The 13,525-nt window shown below is 34.6% G+C and overlaps 1 protein-coding gene across 4 annotated transcripts in view; it reads right to left on the bottom strand.

The window, feature by feature from the left end:
• The window catches only part of PCDH9 (protocadherin 9), a 722,486-nt gene that overhangs the window by 404,281 nt on the left and 304,680 nt on the right, over window positions 1-13,525 (bottom strand). For 2 of the 4 annotated variants that reach the window (XM_068675913.1, XM_068675894.1), the window contains exon 3: window positions 1,258-1,323. The exons of the other annotated variants lie outside the window; for them this stretch is intronic. In XM_068675913.1, the coding sequence (XP_068532014.1) occupies window positions 1,258-1,323 (66 nt within the window). The remainder of the gene's footprint in view (window positions 1-1,257; window positions 1,324-13,525) is intronic. 4 annotated transcript variants of the gene reach the window in all.

Below are 13,525 nucleotides of genomic sequence, written 5' to 3' on the forward strand. Positions count from 1 at the left end.
AATAGAGATTCCACAAAGCTCATTCAGAATATTTTACAGTAGAAAATGAAAGCAATTAACTTACCTCTGAAATGCCTATATTGAGGATAAAATAGTCTACTATTGAGGCTAAAAAGCTGAATAGCAGAAGTTAGAAAATAACTAATGTTTTAAGTTTAATGTCTGATACTGGAAGCTTGCCATTTTCTAGCCTTTTTTTTTTTTTTTCTGATGTAGCTTAAAACAACTGCCACAGAGTGCTTAGTTTTGGTGGAAGAGGGCTAAATTACAAAAGAAAAAAAACTTCTGACTGTAAGCTTGTAGTTTTAATAAATGTAGTTGAACAAATGTAATTAAATGTATCAAAAGATGTGAACAAATTCAGATTGCAATTATTATTTTTAAACATGTGACAGTTCTGAACTTCAACATGGAGCTTTGTAATACAAATCAATTTTGACAAATTCTCTTTTAAAAGCACAGTTAGTGGAGAGATATTGAAAATTCTATCTATCCAGATTCTACAGTACTTCATTTCGCAAACAAATAAATAAATACCACCATCACCACCCCAAAAACAATCAAAACCAAAACCACCACCAACAGCAAATAACAAAAATAAAACAAAACAAAAAATACACCTGCATGGAAACTGATGGACTAGATTGCAGTTCTGTACAGAGCAGAAACTGTGCATCTAGGTAAACCATAGGTGCTCTTGCTATAGAGCTTTAGAACTCACAACACTGAACCCTGGTTATTCTCTGATTACTGACTCTGAAAGTGGAAGACAGCCAGCATCTGCTGGACTCATTTTCTGAGAAGCCCACATGGTGCTTAAAAGGAGATAGTTATTTTCCTTGGCTTACTGGGTTGGTGTCCAGAGTGAATGTTATACAGTACTAACAAGAGGATGTCTGGAGAAAGGTCTTATTCAGTCCTACCTGTGAACCATTATTTGTTCTGATGGCAATAGCTAGTCTTCATGAAGATAACAGAAAATGTTGCTTATTAGTTTTACAACCTTCAGATGAGCAATTCACTCCCCCTTGTCAGATGGTAGTTCTACTTCACTACAGCCATTACTTCAACAGCATGAAAATATTGGAAAAAAAAAAAAGAAAAAAAAAAAAAGAAATATTATTTTATAAAGTTGCAGTAATGCACCTTGAGTACTGCAGGAGGTTTGCCCATTGAATTCAGTGACAGCAGGGCCCAAAATACCTGACTTAAAATTAAATGCTTATTTTATTTATTTCAGTGGATCTGATATCTTACCACCCATGGTTTGTCAGGTACCCAAATCTCCCACAAGTACTTCGGCATATCTCCAAAATTCAGTGCCTAAAAAGCAATAATATTTAGATAAAAAAGATGTGTCATTCTTACTACAGATCTTACTACCGATAAGCCACCGCCCCAAAAGCCCAATATTGGCACTATATAATGCAAAATGGGTGAAAATTTCTGTCGAAGGAAGATAAATAACCTTTAATGAGGGCTCACAAACTTCAGATGACATAGCCTAGTGTTACCAAACATATGCATGGTAATATTTAAAGTGCTACATCAAACATCAGTTTGGTTTTTGAAGGCTTGTTGTGTAACACTCTGCTGCAACCAGACAACAGATTTTCAGACAGCAGGGCAGGTTTTTATTGTTCTGTTTAGTGAACTACCAACTGAAATTGCTGTCTCATAACGAGATATTTTTTTTTTAATTTAATGCACTATTAAGCTTTTTATTAAGATATTATTAATCAACCATGAGACTCTAAAAAGCAAAAACAGCAGATCTTTAAAGCTGCAATTAAAGCTGTGTTTAATGTGGGAGCATTAATGGATGTTCATGCTCTGTTACTAACTGCTGAATATAAATAGCACTATGTACATCAGGTTCCCTCCTGAGTATAATACTAAGACACCCCAAAATACCATGTCTTCAAGGTCTCAAATCATTATGACTCCATGTGACTATAAAATAACTGTGGAGGGAAAGTTCAGTAGGTTACCCAGTTTGAAGAACCTTCAAGACTACATATTCCTATAGGAACTGAATTGGTTATCCAATGTGAAAAAAGAATAGTACCACAATAATTCTGAACAATATAAGCCAAAAAAAAAAAACACGTGCATTTGAAAGGATATTCTGAAATGCAGGTATTAACCCAGCACCAGGCCTTTTTGTTGTTCTATTTTATTGGAGAAAAGAATGCTCCCCAGAGAGAGAATGTTACATTAAGAGTAATGTATCTGGAAAGTCAAACAATTTCAAATCCATTCTCTGTAGAGTAACATGACCAAATTGTAAACAAGTATTCTGTGCACCATATTCAGACAGAACATTAGCATTCTGTACAGAATTGTTTATCCACTCCTATAACATCATATAGTGAGCAAAATCCTCAAAAAACTTTACATCAAATAGTACTTTTATTCACAGTGGAAAACACATGTCTCTTCCAAAGTACTCCCAACAGATACCTCAGATATTTCACACAAGTTCTGTGTTCTTGGAGAATTATATCACAGTTCTAAAAGCTTTTTTAAAGCTTTTTTCAAGAACTCCCCTTGAAAGCAAAAAGTCGTTGAACGTATTTGTATCAACGAAAAGTATTCTCCTCTGATATCTGAAGTTACATTTCCAACTGACTTCAGGAGGTCCCTTCTTTGTCGTATAAAATTTCATTTAAAATAAAAGAAGAAAATGCTTTACACAAGTAGAAATGTTATTTGGTCTTATACTCTGAATCAAAAGGTACTTATACAATCCAAGGAGATTAAATAAGCATAGTTTAAGAGAAAGGTAAAAGCCGCTGAGAATGCCTCATTCTAAAATCTGCCTGTACCTCCTCTGATATTTTGTTTTCCTCATTTACATGAGTACAAATGAAGTGCAATTCACCCAAAGGCAACAGAATTAAACCATTGAAAAAGCAGACAGGGAGTCCCTGTGGATCAAGTTCTCTTTTTAGAGTGTATATTGCACAGTTTTATCTACTTTGATAAAGTGATGAGTTTTTGAAGGCTGACTGTGTGACATGTTATCGTATACTTTCTTACTTGATAGAAAGTCACCCTTACATAAATAAATCACCTTTACAGAAATTATAACTATTGTTTCCCAATAACAATTGGAAAGTAATCACAAGAGTAATTTCAGTAACAGCCAATAATGAGTTTTTTCACTATCCTCTAAGCTTTCAACTGGCTTAGTGAGACAATCAAAACAAGAATGGACAGGAATAAAATTCCATTCATATAGAAATTACCAATTAAAAATAGCAAATGCATGGCATCATTGAGTACGAGAGCATTTTTCTACATAGCAACTTTCCCAAAAAGCAGACTGCTGCTACATAAGAAATAAAATGTCTTCTTTACTTTTATATTGCTTTTGGTAATAATTAAGACCATTACGTGTGGCAGGGTCAGCAAAGAGAGCAGCTTGCCTTGATCCCCATCTTTCTACAGCTTCTCTATTCCCACCAACAAGCAGACAGAAGAAAGAAGTGAAATGGCTCCTGCTCTGTCTTGCAAGCAACTATTCTAACTAGAATTAAACCTGGACCTTACTCTTCACCCAAATAAATTACAGCTGGAGACTGAAAGAAGGAAGGTTTTGACACAGACAATTATATATATTTGAATATATATATGGATATATATATACATGTACACATAAGGAAAGAGTAACATGAAACATATTTTTGAAGTATTACAAAGAATGGTTTAATGTTTCAATAGGAGATAAGTTCCTTGTCCCTGAGGTCAGTGCAGAATGTACTCCCATTATTTGTTGACCTAAATTCATGATTTCTGAAAGGGTTCATGACTACCTTACATTTCAATTTCAGGGTTGGATTCAAGAGGTCTTAAGAATATATAGCTTCTTCATCAAAAGGTGTTGAAAAGTCAACATAATTTAAGGTATCATAAAACATGCAAGATTTATTTCTGTAAAAGTTAGTACAGTTTTATCTTTTTCTTTCCAACTGTTCTTCTATTTCATGAGCTGACATCAGCAAAAACCTTCAACCAAAATGCACACAGGCTTTTTATTTCATCTATCATCTACCATTGACAAACAAAAAGGTTGTGAGAATATCTTGAGCTAAACAGTTTGGATGGAAGAGGGAAATGACAAAGTCAGCATCACAGATTTGATTGTAATCCATAGCAAGGAAGAACACACAAGCACACACAACTTGGCAGTTGCCTTTTCCCAGTAAAACGAAAAAATAGAACCACAGACCTGCTAAGAGTCTGAAAACAACCTACTGTGTCATCATTTTATGCAAGAAAGAAAGAGAGAGAGATTAGCCTAAACTCCTACAATAATATGGATTTTTCAGCTGACAAAAGCAATACTACATAAAATCTTTTCTGTGCTTTATTTCTAATTACTTTCTATCCTTTAATGAACAAGAAAGTACTTGATCTTGAAAGTCCTTGTGCAGTCAAAACTCCCACTAAAATTAATGGGACATTTTTTCCAGTCTAAAAGCTCTGAGATCAGGCCTCAAAATTAGCTTTCTAAGCTCCCATTAATCAAACTTTTAGGTTTCGTTTTTTTGTTGTTGTTTTTTGTTGTTGTTGTTTTTGTTTTTGCTTGTTTGTTTGGTTTTTTGTTTGTTTTTCCTTTTCTACTAGGATCATATATTCAGAAATACAGATGCAATACAGAAATCATAGTCTTTTCTGAGGAAGGAAGAGTGCTGTACTTTTTTATCATCAAAATTTTAATTCAATTTCACAAGTGAAACCTTGATTTTGAAGAACATATTACCTGGACACCAAATTCTTAATTTTTCTTCTTCAAATACTTTATAGAGATGTCACAGATCACCTGTAGAAGTTATGGTGTCTGATTTGTACAAGTGAAATGTGTACATAAACTTTCTTATTAAGCAAACTTCTCTGAAACTAATGGACAAAACCAAGAGATTCTGAACATCCTTGTCTCCCAATTCCCAATAAAGGGACTTCTCTCTTTCCAGAAGTTGGAGGAAAGTTGGTTTGGAAAAGGGTGTGGGGAAAATACAGAGTTAACATACTGAGTTAAATAACATAAGTTAAACATGAAAAAAGTTCATTTTTCCTGTGGAGCCCCATACAACTCACAACGTTACAGTGCATAAAAGAAAAAAATTAAAAATTAAAAAAAAAAAAAAAACATTACAGTGTATAAAAGAAAAAAATAAATCCTTATTTGGGTGCCTACTAGCAAGAAAGTTCTGAATTCAAAAGAATGTACAGTATTTTTGGCTGTAAGACACTAGCATTACACCAGCATCGTTCTCTGTTTTCTCTGACTTAATTACTATAGGAGGCTCTTGCACAGAAGTAAAATTAAAATACACTATAACTTATCAAATCAGGCAGTACTAACAGCAGTGTAGAAAAGAAAAGCCATGAGACTTGTTTATGTTTGATCATTAATAAGCCTTAGCAGGGATAATTTCTTTTGTTCATTTTTTACACTTAGGTGTCAAAGTAGCATGTATATGAGAGAACTGAAAGGAGAGCACTGCATTTAATTGCTCACTTAGAGAGCCTGTGTACTGGATGTATTACATCTGGATGTATACCATCTGGATATGACGGATATGGTTCTGCATGGATCCTTACATAGGATATTGTACTTTTCTGTGAAGACACCTGTGGAAGTTCTGTAACATCTCCTCCATTTATTAAGAACTCAGCAATAATGAACTACTGCTCTTTTAATTTTAGTTGAGAAATAAAAGACACAGCAGATAACAGAAAGAAGGAGAAATAAGGATGATAAGCTCATTTGCATTTCGACACATTGACACACACACATGCAAAATACTTTCACAATAAACATCAAATTGAAGAATAAGCACCAGATAAGTCCTTGCCAATTTACTGGGTTCTTGTGTTTGCCAGCTGGCATGTTTTAAATTGACTTCAGTATTCTTTTGCCTACAGCTTGCCTTTAAAGGCTGTAATTTAAAAGACTTGAAAAATCACATAAAAATATTAAATAAATAATACCTAATGGTAATGGCTGCTTCTCCTGAGAGAGGAAATAAATAAAAAGAAAAGCAGAAAGTAAAAGCAACAACTACAGCAGTTGTAGACATAAGTAATTTTGCATGTTTTCAGAAAAATAAAAAAAGAAAAAAAAAAGAAAAAAGAAAAAAATAGGTAAAGTCACTTCTAAAGGATCTTTTTCTAAAGTAAAACCTTAAAAAGCAAATTACAATTTATTAAACAGAACTAAAGTAAGAATATAAAGTCAGTGTTAGAACTGAAAGGTTCACAAGACATGCAATTATTTTCCTTTGTAAGCAATTAAATATGTTTTTAGAAAGAGAAATTAAAATCTTCTTAGGTAAAGAAATTAAGTACATTTTTCACTGCTCATTCTTTTAAACCTATTCTAAAATCTATCTGTATTGATATTAGCAATGAACACAGAATGAAGAAAATCTAGTGAGAGAAACGTCTTCTATATCACACAGAAATTCTGCCCCACCAGAAGAAAACAAAAAGAAACTTCATAATGAAAATTTGATTTTCAAACCATGTGCATTCCCCTATACAACTTGAAACACAGTGCTCTGTATACTATCAACATTTTACTGTTAAAGTCTGTGGTGGTTTTACTCAGGTGGGCAGCCAAGCTCCACCACAACCGCTCTCTCACTCCCCCTCTCCTCAGAAGGAAGGGGGAGAAAATACAACACAGAGAACTCGAGGTTTGAGATGAGAATGGTTTAATTAAAGGGAAAGGGAATGGGAAGGAAAAACAGATACAAAAGAAACAATCAGTCCGCGCGGAAGCACAGAGAGAGAGAAAAATTATTCTCTACTTCCCATCAGTGAGCGGTGTTCGGCCACGTCCTGGGAAGCAGGGCCTCAAATGCATAGTGGTTGTTCAGGAGGAACAGCCCCCTCCCCCACGAGAGCCCCCCCTTTTATTGCTGAGTGTGACATCAGGTGTTATGGAATATCCCTTTGGTTGGTTTAGGTCAGCTGCCCCAGCAATGTCCCCTCCCCATCACTTGCCCACCCCCAGCCTGCTGGCTCTTGGGGGCTTGGAAGGAGTCCTGATGCTGTGCCAGCACTACGCAGCAATAGACACAACACTGGAGTGATATCAGTGCTGTTCCAGCTACGAGTGCAGAGCACAGCACTGTGTGGGCTGCTGCAGGGAAAAGGTGACTCCAGCTCAGACAGACCCAACACAAAGTCACATCTTGTATTTACCATTGTTTCACAGATCTCTATCTCCTGCTTTTGTCCCAGACTCTTTTTTAAATAAATCTGTTACTCAACTAATAGCTGTTAAAATGAAAGGAAATAATGCTGCAAAGACATTGCAAACCAAACAGTAAGTTCACCTTCTTACTCTGCAGTGAATTAGTTCTCATCTATTTATTGTCTATGTAATGTCTAATTAAAATTGATATCCTGGTATTAGACCATTTGACAGGTATAAAATTTTATAACTTGTGAGATGGTGAATATGTAATTTCAGTAGAATAGTTTGCTTGTTTTGAACACAGACATCTAGACGTAACACACACATAAAGGCAACATAACACAATCATTAACCAAGGACAGAACTGTCTTGGCATTTCTAATTCAGTACAATTCTTTATGGCTGAAAGGGATCTGGACTGACTGTTAAAGATAACAGTTTAAAACTGGACTTTGCCATAGAAGATTATATCATCATCCTGCAAATAACAAATTATTGTGGTTTTTTTGTTTGTTTGTTTTTCCTCTTATTGTTCCCTAATATTATGAACTGTGAAAACTTCCATCCTTATCTCAAGAGCAAAGACATGGTCATATACAACAAAGAATAACATGTGGTTCTTGAGAATAGATGACCATTACTTAGGTCCATGTGGGTTATCCCCACATGAAATAAATTGGTGGTTTCAATTTAGCTCAAAGTAGATGTGATTTATCTATGAAATACCACAAACAGACTACTTATTGGAAATTCTAAGGTCAAAGAGTTCAAAGATTCAAACCACTACCTGACCAAGAGTGACTGGCTCTGTACTGCTGTTCACTGCAGTGCATCTCTTATATGGATAAACTATGAAAACAGTAAATGCTAAAGGTTTACATCCTTTCTTGGTTGTGAAACTCTCATAAAGTAAAGCTACAAAAGTCTCAATTATATGAAAAATAGCAACATCCAGGGGATAGATCATTTCAGTAGCTGCACCATTAAGCTAGAAAACTACATGCAATGGGAAAAAGAAAACAGTTTATTGCTGATAACATGTACTCTCCAGATATTTCTAAATATCTGCATATTAGTGGTGGCACGTTTAAAAAAAAAAAAGGGGGTGGGGGGAAGGAGAGATAGTATGTCTCTTTAAAAGCAGTAAAATGTCTCTCATGCTTTCTCTTTTTCTCAGAGGCAGCATATTGTGAAGGACAATCCTTTACACCTCATAAGAGGATTCTAGTCTGGTGGGAAGATTCTCAGGGATGCAAAGTTACGTTTTACTGAAATCCCAAAGGTAATGGTTATTCAGCTTTGAAACTGGCACTATGATTCAATGTACTATTTTTTTTCTCCCAGTTCTATGCGTTGACTCCAATCCTGTGAATTCTGTAAGCTAGAATTCATGCTGGGAATGAACACTGAGACTTTCTTGTAATAATTTACACAGGTGGCTCAGCAATTCTGTTATTAAGTGAACAAATTATAAAGTGAGCAGCAGCCTCCTGGTTGAGGAGGAGGGGTAGTTAATTACTGTTACCATTGAAAGAAAAGAAATGTAAACTTCCAACAATAGTCTGAAGAAAATCATGTGGAATTTATTGTGATCAGTTTATTTTTCTCCCAATAAAGAATAGCAATAAAGCAATCCTAATGAAGACCATCAGAATATCAAAGAAACAAAGCAATGCTCACAAAGAAACTCCAGAAATCACCCTGATTACAATGACTAGAAAGTGATTGACTGAGCCCTTTGTTAGCAACTTTTCTCTTTCACAAACTGAAAAAGAAATATTTTGTCAAGATTTGCATAAAGAACCTACATTGTTAAAGGCATTCCTATTCAATTACTCATATAGCTTGTTTCTAGTAAGTCTAATCTTATTTTCTTTTCCGTCTGAATGTCACAAATTTTATCTCAGTACTTACACTGAAGTTAGTATTAGAAGGAGCAGGAAGGGGCTGTACTGAGGTTTAAAACATTTCATACTTAGTAATACAATTATCACAGCTGCCTACCTAATTGGTCAAAGGTTGATGCATACATCAAAAAATCTTAACTGATCTGCATTGATCCTATTGCCACACATTCTCTCTCTCTCTCTCTCTCTCTCTCTCTAAAATAATATAAAATAAAATAAATAAAAAAGGCACATTTCATGCTTTCATGTTATGAATGAGGCTTCTTCATAAACATCACTACCTTCTTAAATAGTCTTCATTAGTGTTCTCTCTAAAAATGTTACAATTTTATGAAAGATAAGCCTGAAGTGGAAACAGAGGTCACTAAATACATGATAAACACACGCTGTCTTTACTGTATTTTGGATACCAAACATATTTCACTCATTTTAAAGAACAAGATAACAAACATTTTTCAATAAGATAATGTCAAAAGGTCTAAAAGCTTTGCTTATTATACCATCCCACACTAATCCTGACATCGCCAGCAGTTGATTTGTATCAGTATTACAATATAATGTAATTAGTAATGGTAATATTACCACAAATCGTATAAACAGCACTACTCTACTGCCTTTGAATTAGTTTTGTAAGCATGTTAATAACATACCATCAAGCATCAATATGAAACCTTGACAGCTTCTTGAAAAAAGGCTGTGCATGTCTAAGCAATTTTCTCATACACAGGTTTTCTTTAGAAAACATATTGTCACTATTTCATTAGCTCAGAAGGGAGTGTATGCATAAAAGAATCTCTGTTAAAAAAGTCTGACTGCTAGCCAAGAAAGCATATGTTCAATAGTCTGTATTAACTGCTGGCCAGGATAGGGTTGTAGGTACTACAGCATCAAGTGAATTTCTTCTTTAAAAGATGTCTTAACAGTGAAGTGAATGCTTTTTATTTTCATTCTTTTTCAAAGGGGGAACCCTTTGAATGGCACAAAATGTCATTTTGACAGTATTTCAACAAGGTCTGTTAGAATGAAAACAGTGCAAACATCTTAGGTCTACTCCAAAGTCTCTGAAGTCCAGCAGAATTGTGGATTGTGTGACCTAACCTGGTCACTTTCCTTAAACTGTTTTTAAAAAATAATAATAATAAAAATAATAGAGAATGTCTCCAAAATGATATTTGTGTATTTCTGCTGCATATTCTACTGCAATCTGAGAATAATCAAATCCCAGCGTTCAACATTACTTGCAAAGGCAGAAACATGGTCTGCAACTCAGTTTTCCAACTTGTGTTATGCTGTTACTGCAACCAGGTCTGTGACCTGCTCTCTGGACATGCCACTCCTTTTACTATAGATGGAGTCTAACATCAGGGTTTGCAATTCAATATTCATTTTGCTGTCAAAAGTTCAGCAAGAGGAATTTTATCATCACTATTTTCCGTACTGTCAGGCAGTTGGCTGATCTGATTAGCTTTCCATTTTATATGGAACTGCTAACTTAATAAGGCATTTAGAATGCCAATAGATACCCTTAACATTATGAGATGATGCATACAAGGGTATAGAAAAGTCTCTTTTATCAAGTTAAATTATATAGAGATGGAAAACAGAATTTTCTCTAATCTTGTGGGTTTTTTTTTGTTTTGTTTTGTTTTGTTTTTGAAACAGTAGAACCATTTTAATTCAGTATTCTTCAAAAGATTTTATATCTATAGTAGATATCCCTCACATAAGAGCTTAGTCCAAATCTTTACAGTTTGGTTACTGCAAGTAAAAATATAATGGAAGGGGTTTTTGATTGGTAGTTTGGTTGTCTTGTGTTTGTTTGCTTGTTTGAAAGCACCAACAATCTTAAACATGGCTATATTGATAGAAATTTACAAAATTTACAATCACAGGTAAACTTTCACAGTTTCTCTGAAGGAAATTTAATGTTATGTAACTGTATTTTTCTGTGTTTCCACTTGCCAACCTGAAAACCTCTGAGATTCCATATGTCATTAATTATATAACACCAACTTTCTAATTTATTTTTTTTTTTAGTCTTGCAGAGGGGGAAAGGGAGAGTGAGGAACAGCATTTTTCTTCTTTCACCAGGGAAACATTGGGAAACATTTTTTACAATCTAGGAGATTCAGGTGTTTTAGAAGGTCTTTGACAAACTTGAGACATTAGATAAAATGGTCTAAACTTAATTTTCAGGAAAAAAAAATGTTAAGAATCTGAATCCATTTGAAAGTGTAGACAGCCTCTTTGTTTTAAATTTTATCTCTTGCTTGGGAAACAAAAAAAATGGAGATGGGCTAACCATCCTAAACAGAATCCTTCCCTTCCCCCCCACACCCCTGGTTTCCTTGCCCTTATTTAGATGGATCCGTTCTCCTCTCCATTTCAGCTTCCAGGGTTTATCTGAAATTTTACTACTGCTTGCTCTGTTTTGATTTCTTTTAATATTTTTCAAATTTAAGTGGATTTTGTTTAACCGTAATACTTTTTCTTTACCTATGCTTAGTTGTTGTGGTTTAACCCGGCCGGCAGCTAAACACCACACAGCCGTTCGCTCACCCTCCCCCCTCCCTCTCTGGGATGGGGGAGAGAAATGGGAAAGCGAAGCTCATGAGTTGAGATAAAGACAGCTTATTAAGACAGGAAAATAATAATAACAATAATAACAATAACGATGATAATAGTACTACTACTAATAATGTGTACAAACAAGTGATGCACAACGCAATTGCTCACCACTGACCGATGCCCAACCTAACCCCGAGCAGTCCGGTCCCCCTCCCTCGGCTAGCCACCCCTATATATTGTTTAGCATGACATCAGATGGTATAGAATACCCCTTTGGCCAGTTTGGGTCACCTGTCCTGGGTCTGTCCCCTCCCAGCTCTTGCTGCACCGCCAGCCTGCCCGCTGGCAGGACTGATTGTGAAGCTGAAATGTCCGTGGTGTAAACTTGGTGTAAGCATTGCTCTGCAACAATTGTTATCAGCACTCTTCTCATCCTAAGCCAAAACATAGCATTCTACCATCTACTAGGAAGAAAATTAACTCTGCCCTAAGTGAAACCAGGACATTAGGGTAGAGAACAAAGATGTGATTTGTTCAATAAAGCAACAATAAGCAACTATTTTTAACATTTGAATGTAGGGTCATCATGAAGTCATCCTTCCTGTATTGAGGTATTCTAATTAGAGAAGAGGGGGAAAAATCTCTAAGATTCCCATCATCTAAGGATTGTTTAATCCATGAAAATTAGAGATCTATTATCTTTTTAATTTCTATGGTAGCTGGCACAAAAATACAAAGAAGCAAAACACAACTCTTTCTTTCCCTCCTTTTGCTTGACAATCACAAAGATCTAGGACTGACCAGAATAATACTGTTCCATGACTCAGATTCAGTTTATGTAGCCAAGAAGAGCCTCTTCATTACTCTTAAACTCCTGATAAAATATAAAAATCATTCCTTTGATTAGTCTTTTATATTAACAACTTTCACAAATATCAAATATGTGCAGGTTTTATATTACACTGACATTTAATGTCCCATTGAAAATCCAGTATTCCCTGATGTGATAATCTTCTGTTATAATATAGCAGTTGATAATACAGCAACAAAATTTAAAGCTTTTATTAACTCTGAAATCCAACATAACTTTTCCATTATGTTCATAAAATTTAATATTACCTTAAGAAAATATTAGCACATCAATTAATTCAGAATCTGTTTTATCATGATAATTACTTATATCAGATTTTGGAAAGGTAAGTCGCATTTAGTGCTGTGATACAACTCCTATATTTATTTACAAAACTCCTATATTTAATTACAAAGACTCTTCTAAATTTTGAATTTAGGAAAACAAAGCTTTACAAACAAACAAACAAACAAAAACTCTCAAGCTAAAATACAAATGACTGGTTTTGTGCCAAAATAAATAATTTTGTAAAGTCTACAAGCAACTCTGAAAATTATGTTAAAAGTTAGACAAAGAAGAGAAATTTGTCTGTTGTTAACTTTCTAAATTACATAAATTTTGCAGAGTATGTTTTACCAAATAGCATATGCTTCAGTAGTGTTACGCAAAGATCTTCAATGAATAATATTAACTGTTCCTTTAATTTTTTTTTATTCTCAAAACAAACTCTAATCATCAATTTTATTACAAATATTTTCTCCCCACACTAAATCCACAATCTTTTTTCCCCACAGCTTTAATTTAAAGTGTTACATAAAGCAGGTCACCCTATGTTCCATGTCAAGGCTCACTATCCTGTCACCAACCATCTTGACAATTTTTTTGGAATTACCTCAGTACAAATTCAAGACGAATACTCAGTAATCTGCATCTGCAGTGGACTTACCCCTTTACAGGAAGGAATTTATTGTAATTATTTTAGAATCA

The sequence above is a fragment of the Anas acuta genome, chromosome 1 (assembly GCF_963932015.1).
Source record: "Anas acuta chromosome 1, bAnaAcu1.1, whole genome shotgun sequence".
Classification (NCBI taxonomy): domain Eukaryota; kingdom Metazoa; phylum Chordata; class Aves; order Anseriformes; family Anatidae; genus Anas; species Anas acuta.